Source organism: Neolamprologus multifasciatus, chromosome 7, assembly GCF_963576455.1.
Source record: "Neolamprologus multifasciatus chromosome 7, fNeoMul1.2, whole genome shotgun sequence".
Lineage (NCBI taxonomy): Eukaryota > Metazoa > Chordata > Actinopteri > Cichliformes > Cichlidae > Neolamprologus > Neolamprologus multifasciatus.
The window spans coordinates 619409-631908 of record NC_140445.1 but is presented as its reverse complement, the minus strand read 5'-3'; the positions used below and the strand labels follow the sequence as shown (position 1 = coordinate 631908).

Sequence of the window (12500 nt, the reverse complement as noted above, 5' to 3'; positions counted from 1 at the left end):
GCAGAGTAGAACCCTGCAGAGTAGAAACATGTAGAGTAGAACCCTGCAGAGTAGAACCCTGTAGAGTAGAAACACGCACAGTAGAACCCTGCAGAGTAGAACCCTGCAGAGTAGAAACATGTAGAGAACGTTTTATGTGAATCGGAGCCAGTCAGGCATCATCGACTCTTTACATGCAGGAAATGGCGAGCGCGGAGGTTAAACATACAGACCACGCCCTGCGTGATGGGAAACGCCCACTGATGACATGCCCTCTGTTTCCTGTGTGTGTGTGTGTTAAAGGAAGCCGACGATGCGGCAGGACGTCGTCCCGTCTCTCCGCCCGTTCTCCGTCCCCAGCCACCGTCCTCTTCGCTATTCTCTGACTCACCACTCGGCTCAAAGCAGCCGCTCACTAAACGCCGCAGGAAGCTGCTGCTGAAGAGCAGCGTGGCGGCGTCCAGCTCCCCCACGGGCCAAGTAGAGGTGGCGCTGCAGCTGGCGAGGATGCAGGAGTCACGGCACCGCCTGCTAACAGATATCTGTGCCCAATACCAGCCGGGAGTGGGCAGGCGGCCGCCGTCGCAGCGGCAGGTGTCGCGGGTGTACGTGGAGGAGCGGTCCCGGCTGCTGTACTGCGAGGTGCCCAAAGCTGGCTGCTCCAACTGGAAGCGGGTGCTGATGGTGCTGAGCGGCAGCGCCGCGTCCACACGGGACATTCCCCACGACGCGGCGCATTACGAAAACCGCCTCCCGCGGCTCAGCGGCTACAGTCGTGCTGGCGTCGCCGAGCGGCTTCGCTCCTACACCAAAGTGCTGTTTGTCCGGGAGCCTTTTGAGCGCCTCGTGTCAGCGTTTCGGGACAAGTTTGAGAGCCCCAACTCATACTACCACCCCGTGTTTGGACGGGCCATCATCTCCAGGTACCGAGCCAACGCCACACATGCTGCATTGCGCTCCGGCGCCGGCGTGACCTTCAGGGAGTTTGTGCAGTACCTGCTGGACGTGCGGCGGCCCGTGGGGATGGACATCCACTGGGAGCCGGTGAGCCAGCTGTGCAGCCCGTGCTTCCTGCAGTTCACCTTCATCGGGAAGTTCGAGAGCCTGGAGCGTGACGCCAACTTCCTGCTCCGAAGCATCGGGGCGCCGGCTAACCTCACGTTCCCGGACTTCAAGGACAGGAACCCACTGGCGGAGAGGACATCCTCCAGCATCACGCAGAAGTACTTCTCACAGCTCAACGCCACCGAGCGGCAGAAGGCCTTCGACTTCTACTACATGGACTACCTGATGTTCGGGTACCCCAAGCCCTTCAGCGACCTGCACTGAGCCACTGCCGCGCTCAGCGGGGTGGGACAAGCTGAGGCTGCGTACCTGTGCAGGTGTGAGAGACTCAGAGTCTGATTTTTGTGTTTGTGTGTTTTTAACGACTTCTGTGAAGTTTTGTTGCGTCCTGCAGAGAGAAGCTGTCAGATAACGGCAGGAATCACATGGATGCTTCCGGGCTCAGACGCCGTGATGTCACACATTGACAACTTTGAGGCATCAGCCAATCAGATCGCATTTAGCCAAATCTGCTCCTTTCGGCTGTTGGCGAAAGAAGCTGAGTTGGTCTGCACGTGTGCAGAGGAGGATGAGGAGATGTGACCTCTGACCTCGGCGTTGTGGCAAAGACACGGTCGAGATGCTGTTTAATAATTTTTTTTTAAATCAGTGAATCAGGCAAAATATAATTTTTCACAAAAATGTCATTTTATTATTTAACATTATGACAGGAAACAGGAAGTATGATGCTGCGCCTGAGCGAGCTCTGGGTTATTTTAATAACGACCTTAAATCTGCTCGGGTGGAGGAGTGGCTCTGTTCATCATTTATGTACAGTCTGTTTAAAGCAGGAACAGGAAGTGAGGTAGGAGGTGATGCTGCAAATGTGTTTGTGGTGATTTTCAGACGACCTCGAAGCCTTAACGCAATAAACGAGACACTCTTTGAACACCTGGAGACTCGCCTCTTATTCTGACACTCACAGCAGGCTGACCTTTGACCTTTGTGCTCAGGTCTGGGTGTAAATAAAGTTTGTTATTATTCACCTGTGGACCCAGTTGGACCCTCTAGTGGCCGGTCCAGGCCTGGGAGCCTCATGTTTGATAGCAGAGGCCTAACCTGGGTAACTTCAGGCTAAACCTGGTTTCTATACAGATAAATCACCATGGTAACTTAAGATCAAGATTAAAGATAAATAGGTATGACATCACCGCCTACTGACCAATCAGATCTCCAGAAAATACCATTTTTGGACGACCCCTCGGCCCTCTGAGCTGGAACAGCAGGTCTGTAGTTTATCACCGTGCGATGTCTCGTGTTTCTCTGATCAGTGATTTTTAAAAAGCCGTTGCCTTAGAAACAAACAGCAGCACTGAGCGCGCTCGGTGATGAGATACTTTGGCGCTGTGGAGCACCAGAGTTGTGATTTGTGGCGACGAGCTGGGCCCACGTTCTCCGCCCCAAACAGGAAAACTGAGTTCATAGGAGAATAAATCTGAGCTGAATTAACGAGTGACATTTAAAACGAGGTTAATGCGTCACACTGTGACTCACAGGATCACCACCGGGGGGCAGCATTTGACCTGTGTGTGCACCCGCTGTTATCATCTTCACTGCCCTGTACCAACACAGAGCAGCTACCTGAACCTCCAACAGAGGTCCATCATCTTGTTAATAACTTTACCTCCTCACTGCGTACGACTCTGTAGCTCCGGTGAAAAACAGACTTAAATCAGAAGTACCTGACTCCGTGGGATGATTCTCAAACACGTAGCCTAAAGCAGACGACTCGTTAGTTTCAGTCAGGTTTCAGAGCTCAGCACAGAAACAGCTTTAGTGAAGGTTACAAATGATCTTGATACATGCTTCCCCTTGGCAGCATCACTAGCAGACATGGCATACATTTACACCGCTATGCAGACGATGCACTGCGGGTTTCTTCTTCACTCACAAAAAAACACATCAGTCCTCTCTGTGCACACACGTGGCAGCACTGCTGCTGTCAGTGTGTTTGTATGTAACAAAATCAAAAGTGCAGACATGAGTTTGTGACTCGTCACTGAGCTAACAGCCGATCGGCATGTTTGTACTCTCGGCACATGTTGCCTTCATGTTCCCAGGAGCACTCAGCTGACAACATCTAAAGACCTGCAGGCCGTTCGAGTCACGTCTTCCTTTAACAGCGTTTCATAGAGAGAACGTCACAGCAGCAGCAGACACGGTGGTGTGATGGTCTGTGCTGCTCTCTACCAGAAAACCCTGAAGGCAGCAGGACGATGATCAGGTCCTGCAGCGCGTCCCCCTCTGATTGGCTCAAAGAGCAAAATGAAGTTAAGTCTAGAGATGGACGATCCGATATTACGTATCGGTCCGATACTGACCTAAATTACTGGATCGGATATCGGAGAGAAATAAAAAATGTAATCCGATCCATTAAATATCAAAAAAGCACCTCAAAAAACTTGGCGACATGGCGAGCCGGAGCAGTGTGGTCACGTGATAGAGCGGCTGTGTGTATTTGTAGCCTGCTAGCAAACATTTCATCTCCGAGGAAGTTATCTCAGAGAGAAGTAAAGCAAGTGTGTAAGTTCATCTCTGAATGTTTGTAAAGCATTCCCGCGTTAAGCTTAACATCCGATATATAGAGCAACTGCCTCTCTCTCTCTCTCCTGCTGCTACTTCAATCGTGAAACTGATCAATGATCAGCTGATCGGCTTTTCTGTCGCAAGTCCGTCTCTCTTCTTTGTTTTTGTCTCACTTTGCACCAGAAAGAGGAAACCAGCGGCTGAACAACAGCAGCACTATTAAGCTTGATAAGCTGTTGTTAGAATTTATTTAATATTATTTCTACACCAGGATCTTTTTCTACAGCTGACGTAACTGTGCAGGGGCGGAGCTAGCAAAGTTTAGCCAGGGGGGCCGATAGGGCATGAACAGGGAAAAGGGGGCACAAAGACATACTTTTCTTTCTTATTCTCATTTAAAATATCTAGCTTTTAATTATTTAATAGTTGTCTGACTCTTACACCCAAAGTTTTAATCTGATGTAAAATGTATAGAAGTCCATTACTGTATATAGTAACTGTTAAGTCTAATATACCCTAGTACTTTTTAGTAGTAGTACTTTTTCCTTTGGGAACCATCTGTGCAGTCTGCAATTCTGTTGAAGAAAGATGTTGAATCTATTTAATTATTCTTGAAAAAGAATTTATTTCTGTGAATTTTTTTCACCCTGCATCAAATTAAAGTTGATTACATTGATTAAGCATCATGAGGATGGGGGGGTGGTTCCCTATTTTCTTTTGCCTGGAGTTTGCAACCCTATTAGTTAGGTTGCTTAATATTTCTGCTAAGTACTCTTTAAAATACCAGAATAGGGAGGATGGAGCAGGTTTAAGTTTATTAGATTGATCAGTTTTGCTGATCTATGAAATATTTTGGGCGCAGTGTGTTTTTTTTACATACAGGTATAACAGAATAGCTTTAGTGTTGTTGTTGTTTTTTAACTTGAGTATGAACTTATACAAAAAGCAGCAAGATATTAAAAAAACAGTTTTACTTATTAAAAAACACACTATATCGGATTCATATCGGTATCGGCAGATATCCAAATTTATGATATCGGTATCGGTATCGGACATAAAAAAGTGGTATCGTGCCATCTCTAGTTAAGTCTGGAACAAACGGTTTGACTGTAAACCGTGTTGGTTTTGGAAACAGCGTTGCCTCAAAGGGGAGCCAAACCAGCACGATATGATCCAGGTGTAACAAAGATTTACAGGTGTGCGCTCTGTGTGTAACGTCTGAGGACTCACACATGTGTTCATCCAAAGCCGAATAAATTCAGAGCTTTACAGTTAATGAAGTTCAGATCGTTGGCTTCAATAACGTCTCACAGATCCACGAACGTGAGCTCAGGTCACTGTGTGTGGATCAGGAGGAGGGCGGAGCGTCGTCCTCGGGAACATCCTGGTTTCAGGTCCAGGATCATTCCAGTGCTGATCCAGTTTGTACCACAAGGTGGCGCCAGTGGGTCATCTTGTATTTACAGGACATTGAGGGAATATGAAAAAAATCTAAATAAACCGCGGGTGGGGGTGCGCGCGCGCTCTGCAGCTGAAAATGCTTTGGGGTGCGCGCGCTCTCCTCTTCGCATGCGCAGGCTGGCGGCGCACGTCTCCATCCAGCAGTGCGCAGTAATTGAAATGGCGCATTTGGCCGCGGGCGGGTAATGCGTGATGGGACACGTCATTCGGCAGGGGGGGGCGGGACCTGCGGGATCTCACCTTCGTGCGCGCGCTGCCTCGGTGGGGTCGGGACTGTGACCTGGCCCCGGGGGGGTCTGCGGGGCCCCGGGTGCTCTTCTGTCGGCCCTCCTCTCTGCTCCTCCTCAGTCTCTCCGGGACCGCAGCCCTGCCGCCGGGACGGAGCTCTCTCTCACGCCGCCCTCCATGTCCTCCGTGTCGGTCTCCTCTCAGGTGAGTGAGCGGGACGGGAGGGGGGCACAGGTGCTGCTGTGAGGCTCATTTATAAAGTTTTCGAGTTTATGACGTAAAACTAGAAATTCAGACGCGTTTCGGGGGAAGACACGCCGAGCTGCTCCGTTCTCGCCGCCAGACTCCATTAAAAAAACGTCCGATTTAAGTGTTCCGGGGTGCCGGTGACCCGCACAGCCACCACACCACACACCGTCGTGTTTTCTGTTGATTTCGTAGCACTTTCTTCACGCCGGCACAAACAAACATTCTGACATTACAGATGTTTCAGCGCAGTCGGAACCTTTGCCGGTAGCGCGTCTGCTTTCTGGCCATCCTTTAACGGCTGCTCCGCCGCTGCGGACGGACGTTATCTCCGTTATTTGTGGTTAAAGTTAAGGTTCTCCAGAATTAACAGACGGGTCGGTGACGGTTCGTATCCAGATTTCACCAGAAGCCCGCACAGTGTGGAGAGGAGACCTTCACACAGGTAAGGAGACACCTGGCTTCGTTGGATTTGCGAGGATACGTTAAATGTTGGGTTTTTCTAAAGGAGCCTGGCGTGTGTTGGTTTAAGTGCGAGAGTGAAAGGGCTTGATGTTCAAACACGCGGCCTCACGTGCAGGTCAAGTCTTTATTTCAGGGTTTGATGAAAGCCACGGACGGATCTCAGGTCTGTTATTTCCTGATATTTGAACGCACCACTGCAGACAGGCAGGTGGGGGCGGGGCCCTACGCTGGCGTGACCCGAGGCAATGTTCACCTTTCATGCTCCATAGCCCAGGGGGCGGGGCGGGGCGGGGCGGGGCGGGGCGGGAGGGGGGGCGCCCGGCTCCTTATTTAAATTTATCTGAATCAGAATAAAAATAATTTTAACAAAACTTATGCTTTGAGGGGGGAGGAGCCTCTGCCCCTTCATCAGCCGAGGTCAGAGGTCAGATTATAGATGTCGTTATCCTGAGAGCGCTCCATCGTCCTGTGTTCTGAATTCTGACCTGCTGTTATTTGTGATAGGAGGGGCGGAGCTTGTCCAGGATGTCTCTGAGCCACTCACCTGTGTCGCCCATGACGGCCCAAGGTATCCCGTCGCCCGCCCAGCTCACCAAGGCCAACGCCCCTGTCCACATCGACGTGGGCGGGCACATGTACACCAGCAGCCTGGCGACGCTCACCAAGTTCCCGGAGTCCAGGTGAGAGACGGGAGCCTGGGGGATACCTGGGCATGCAAGTATGTTTACTGAAGTGAGGTGAAAGGCATTCTGGGTCCTTAAAGTGAAGACCGGAGGGAACATGTATGTTCACGCTTGACGACAGCGGGCTCGGTCACGTGGTCGATGGTGATGTGTTTGACGGACAAAGCTGAACCAGTTCCACTGAAGCTGCAGCATTTTTACAAACCAGTTCAGGTTCATCTGTTTCATTCAACGATCCACTTTCGCTCTTCTCCATCGCCGCCACGTGCGTATGTAAACAAAGGCGCTGCACATGCACGTTTCACCCAAATTCTATCGCCATGTTTCATTTTCCTATCGTTGCCCAACGTTACACCAGTGTTACCGTGAACGGTCTGATATGGCGCAGCCCTGACACCCACACAGGTGTGTCTGAGTCAGGCCAGCACCAGCAGGTATCTACAGCCAATCAGGCTCTGATGTTTCTCCATCACCTGTATCCACCCACAGCGCAACCATCAAAAACACAATGGTTTCACTTCCTGCTTTAAAAAACAATCATGGCCTGAAACAAAAGCAGCCATAATAACGTGATTAATGATGATGTGCGCTGTTTGCTAATATTGCTCTGTGGTATAAAACATTAAAGTGAGAAACAGCCCATGGCGGGAACTTCCCCTAATTATTAAGTTAAGATGAAAAGGAGCATTTAATGGTGATGTGATGAATACAAACACCTGCAGCTGTTTAATGGCGGGAACAGGGAGTTTAATGATGGCGTGTTTGATCGCTCTTTGCTGTACCCGACCAAAGAGAGCGAGAGGAGGACAGAGGAGGCGACGAGGAGGCGAAGCTGATAAGAGGAGGAGAGATTCAGCCTGCAGAGACTCCACAAGAGCCTGACCACGGCTCAGAATCCTCCAGCACACGTTACATGATCCTCCTCACTGAGCATGCTCAGACTCCTCCTCATCCTCCTCACTGAGCATGCTCAGACTCCTCCTCATCCTCCTCACTGAGCATGCTCAGACTCCTCCTCATCCTCCTCACTGAGCATGCTCAGACTGGGCTGGCTGTAGTGGATGGTGCAGAGATGGTAGAGCAGCTACTGACTGGAAGGTTGCTGGTTCGATCCTCGGCTTCCCCCAGTCTGCACGCCAAATATCCTCGGGCAACATACTGACCCCAAGGTGGAGTGTGAATGTTGGTTAGACTGGGTGTGATGGGTGAATGTGGCGTGTTGTACAGAGCGCTTTGAGTACTCCGGGAGAGAGCGCGCTATAAGAATCAGTCGATTTACCATTACTCCTCCGCACTGAGCGTGTGCAGACTCCTCCTCCTCATCCTCACTGAGCGCGTGCAGACTCCTCCTCCTCCTCCTCACTGAGCGTGTGCAGACTCCTCCTCCTCATCCTCACTGAGCATGTGCAGACTCCTCCTCCTCTCAGTGAGTCACAGCTGCTGTTTGGAGCTTTTGAACGAGCGTGCTCAACAACAGACGGTTTCTATGACATCATCGTGTCACTGGTCAGGTGTGTTGAACTGATCCAGATGTGCTTCTGTAAGCACATCAGCACAGAGTCCTCGTCCACTTTGAGTTCGTGGGGTAAAATCAGGATTTTCTTCTTCTGGCGCTTCAGTCTCGTCTGCTCTGCGTTCCTCAGATCTTAGTACTTATTGGCGCTCTGGCTGCATGTTGTTGACCTTTGACCTCGGGCAGCCTGACATCAGACCGTGACCCCGGCTCGTGTCTCTGCAGGATCAGCCGGCTGTTCAGCGGCGCAGAGCCCATCGTGTTGGACAGTCTGAAGCAGCACTACTTCATCGACCGGGACGGCGACATCTTCCGCTACATCCTTAGTTTCCTGCGCACCTGCAAGCTGCTGCTTCCTGAAGACTTCCAGGTGAGCTGCCGGCACAGGTGAACGCCTGTGAACACATTACTGATGATCTTTATATGGCTGCCCATCCATGAGCCTGGGTCTTCCTGTTAAAAGGGGATTTTTCCTTCCCACTGTCGCCAAGTGCTGCTCACAGCAGTGGTTACTGTGCGACGCTCAGCCTGAGGCACGTGTGTGATTGGTGCTGCAGGACGCCTGAGGCAGTGAGGGGAAAAAACACAAACCTCCGTCTGAGTGTCAGACAGAGAAAATCAGAGGCAAGGGAATTAAGTGTGCTCAGGTTTTCAGAATAAAAGCACCAGTACAGCAGGAAGTGAAGGTCAGGAGAGTTTTATTTTTTAAAGGGAAATAAGAAAACAAAGAGGATGTGATGTGGAGCTCCTCGTCCTGCTGGGATTCTTCTCTGTGATTGGTAGATTGATCTGACAGTTGACCACGCAGGAAGCAGGTCGTCCATTATGAGGTCGTGTGATCAGGCTGATCTGTAATCAGCTTGTTTGTATTGATCAGTCAATCGTGGTCATGTGACTCTCTCCTCAGGACTTCCCCCAGCTGTACGAGGAGGCTCGGTACTACCAGCTGACTCCGATGGTGCGCGAGCTGGAGCGCTGGCAGGCGGAGCGCGAGGCCCAGCGGACGGCGCCCTGCGAGTGTCTGGTGGTCCGCGTCACACCTGACCTGGGCGAGAGGATCGCGCTGAGCGGCGAGAAGGTCCTCATCGAGGAAATCTTCCCCGAGACCGGAGACGTGATGTGCAACTCGGTGAACGCCGGCTGGAACCAGGACCCAACGCACGTCATCCGTTTCCCTCTTAACGGGTACCTGAGGCTCAACTCTGTGCAGGTGAGTCCGCTCGCCAAACGTTCGCCACACGCCAGGAGAGGCGGGTCTCACCTGTGCCTCCGTGTCTCCCTGCAGGTCCTCGAGCGCCTCTTCCTGAAGGGCTTCGAAATCAAGGCGTCCTGCGGCGGCGGCGTCGACTCGTCCCAGTTCAGCGAGTACGTGCTGTGTCGCGACCTGCAGCACAGCCAGTCCGTCACCAGCACGCCAATCCGGATTAAGCAAGAGCCTCTGGACTAGAGAGCAGCGGTGACCGTGTCACCTGAGCACGCCGAGCACACCTGGCGCGGAGGCCTCAGGAGGCGGAGCTTGGCTGCCGTGTACATAACGTTTTTCTAGGTGTCATTTTTATAAAGTGCTGTTTGTATATTTAACGTCTTTGTAGCTCAGCTGTCTCATAAAAGAAACCACACAAAGCTCCGCCCACTTTCTCCTTCTCTTTATTTCATTTTTTTTGCAAAGGTACAAACGACTGTAAAACGGCCCGGCGGGCCTCAGGTGCGAATACACAACGTAGGAAATATAAATAGTCCCAAAAATGGCGTCCTTCAGTTCATAGGGCTCCACGCCATCGCCACGCAGACCAACATTAAAGCGTTAAAAACCTTCCGGAAACTTTCAAACTGCATTTCAACCACGAGGCTCGAGTCCAGTCGCACGCAGCCGCCGCCAGGAGGAGGAGCACTTCCTGTTTCACCTTAAAGGGACAGTCCGTCAGTTTACCCGCTGAGAGTCGTGACGTTCAGACCCCGCCCCCTTCCAATGAAGCCACTCGTCATCAACATTTTTTTCTAAAGAAACGACTTCGTGAGGAAAAATGTTTGTTAGGCTACAGTCGCCCTACGGTAACCGCGGTAACCACAGTTGCTAGGGAAAATAAATAAATCTGCGTTCTGCAGACGGCGCTGCATTAAAATCCTCGTGATCGCGCGGCGGCGTTTTCAGAGCTGCAGGGAAACCACGCCGGAAGTTGTAATAGTTCACCTTCAAAGTAAAAGCTTTGCGCGTTTGCAGACGAGGTGCGTGTTGAGCTGGCGAGAACGGGTGGTTACGAGGGCGCCAGTCTGCGTTACCAGGATGTTTGTCATCTCATTATCTGAGAATCAGCTGAAGGTCGCGACTGAAACGGGACGTCGATCTTTCCAATCGATAAAAATTCTCAGGTTGTGAAATCATGCTTGCTACGTTTTGCCCGAAAACGCCACGACGTCACCGATCTGACCGTCCGGCTCTCACACAGATCTGTCTTAATGTTAAACCGTTCCTTTGACGAACACAACATCGTGAAAAGAAGCTCCTCCCATCACGTGACTGAACTGAGCCGAAGGATCTGAGCGCGATCAGAAAACAAAAAACGATGCGCCTGCGAGCATGGCGTCCTGAGTGGGCCAACAGGAAATCTAAACAAGAGGTCGGGAAAGGTTTGACTCAAAGGCACCTGTTCAGGTACAGCGCTGGAGTCCGGAGGCGCTCGCCACCTCACAGAAGCTCAGTGTCACGCTGCACGCCTGTCAGCTCAGCTCTTTACGGCGCGTGAAACCGCGGGAGACGGTTCGCGTGTTGATCGGCGGACTGATTGCGTGGAGTTGCTGTGGACGAAAGGTTTCTGAGAGGAAGAGAAACCACGGCAACCAAAACCATTGGCGAAGAACAAAAGGAGCCAAAATGGCGCCCTGACGAACTCCACGCGGAAGTAGAATTTGCTCAGATGAGTAATTAAGAGAATAATTACAGGTGACGCTCCTCAAGTCACAACAAAGATCTCCCACACAGCGAGGTCCAGCTGGATTGTGGGTAATGGAGGGGGCGGGCTTAATAAGGCAGTTTACTTCCTGGTCACGTGACTTGAAACGGTATCAACAGCAGTTTGTTCCAGACTGGACTACAGGGGTGGGCGTGGCCACAGCTTCAGTGTCACACCCTGTTTTAAACCGCATCAACGAGCAGCCGAGCACCAAAGCAGACCAGCCAATCACAATCTGTCCAGCCTCGGATCTGGTTTCTGATTGGCCTGATGAGAGCAGTGGAGTGCTCCGCTAACGGAAGGGCGAGCTGAGGCGGGGCGTCCTTTAATAAAAATAATCGTAAAAGCAGAGCTGAGCGTTAAAAGGTGCTGCAAGGACCGAAGACCAGAATCAAACACCTCCCCTGGAGGACTGGGGGCGGGGGGGCGGCGGCGCCTCACTTCAGCAGAGCCTTGTAGAGCATCAGAGAGCGAGCCGTGGGCCGATCGTGCTCCATACAGAAGATTAAGTCCCTGAGGTTAACTCGTGTGATGCGCTGGCGGGGCTGCTGGCGGGAGGAGCCGGCCGCGGAGGAGCTGGCGGCGGAGCCCGAGGACACCTGGAGAGGAGAGAGAGAGGGAGGAGTCAGTGAGCAGGAAACATGGAGGAAACAAACATCCTGCTGAGCTAAAGCTGCACGTGCTGTGCGACCTCTGACACCGTTCGTCTCTGCGCTCTTAAAAAGTGCCTGAAGCACAGCGACCTTTGACCTCCATGTTTGCCGCATTTACAGATGCCGGGTCTATGCCGAGGCTCCGCCCCACGTCTGCACAAGCCCTCGCTGGGTCCAGACCTGCTGCCGGGCCACACCTGCGTGCGGAAGGCGCGCCGGCAGCCGGAGGTCAGGTGACTCCCAGCCCTGCAGCGATTAGTCAAAGTACGGAGCAGCTGCTGCTCCAACATGCCCGCCGCAGCGGTTCCAGTCACACGGTCTACGGTGAGCCAATCATATTCAAGCATCCAAAACGAGAGATGAGCGATGGGTTCTCACAGAGCTGCAGGTATCTGCAGTCAGCTGATGGCGAACGTGATGGCGAGCTGCAGGCTGACCCGGTTACCGAGGCCGACCAGGCTCATGTTGGCGAGGAATTCAGAGCGAGCTGCTCCTGAGGATGACGGATGTTATATGAAGGAAGATGGACTTCCTGTTTCATTCAGAGCTGACATCACCTCTCAGTGAAGCAGCTGACGACGCCACAGTGACGCCGCAGTGACGCCTGCGTGCACGCGTCTGTGACAGCACGTGTCACGGCGTCGCAGCGCTGCTCCCTCTCTGCTGGAAACTTCCAGCACAAACAGATTTG

General features: G+C 52.0%; 3 protein-coding genes across 7 annotated transcripts in view; 2 read left to right on the top strand and 1 right to left on the bottom strand.

Annotated features, from left to right (window-relative positions):
• The window catches only part of LOC146513360 (carbohydrate sulfotransferase 8-like), a 37808-nt gene extending 35836 nt beyond the window's left edge, over positions 1-1972 (top strand). For all 3 annotated transcript variants that reach the window (XM_085166058.1, XM_085166056.1, XM_085166057.1), the window contains one exon: positions 283-1972. In XM_085166058.1, coding sequence (XP_085022184.1) covers positions 283-1308 — 1026 coding nt within the window. In that variant the 3' untranslated portion in view covers positions 1309-1972. The remainder of the gene's footprint in view (positions 1-282) is intronic.
• Positions 1973-5142: 3170 nt separating this feature from the next.
• LOC146513359 (BTB/POZ domain-containing protein kctd15-like) lies at positions 5143-10750 on the top strand. 3 transcript variants are annotated; one of them, XM_085166060.1, is made up of 5 exons: positions 5347-5502; positions 6514-6689; positions 8431-8575; positions 9113-9415; positions 9491-10750. In XM_085166060.1, exons 1-5 carry the CDS (start codon positions 5476-5478, stop codon positions 9650-9652), a joined length of 813 nt encoding a protein of 270 aa, XP_085022186.1. In that variant the 5' UTR covers positions 5347-5475; the 3' UTR covers positions 9653-10750. The 3 variants fall into 3 exon arrangements, with proteins under 3 accessions (XP_085022185.1, XP_085022186.1, XP_085022187.1); XM_085166061.1 differs by lacking the exon at positions 5347-5502 and adding an exon at positions 5522-5989; XM_085166059.1 differs by lacking the exon at positions 8431-8575 and having other exon boundaries at positions 5143-5502.
• Positions 9836-12500, bottom strand: part of LOC146513358 (transcription initiation factor TFIID subunit 4-like) — a 16085-nt gene continuing 13420 nt past the window's right edge. Inside the window, exon 15 of the mRNA XM_085166052.1 lies at positions 9836-11755. Coding sequence (XP_085022178.1) covers positions 11594-11755 — 162 coding nt within the window. The 3' untranslated portion in view covers positions 9836-11593. The remainder of the gene's footprint in view (positions 11756-12500) is intronic.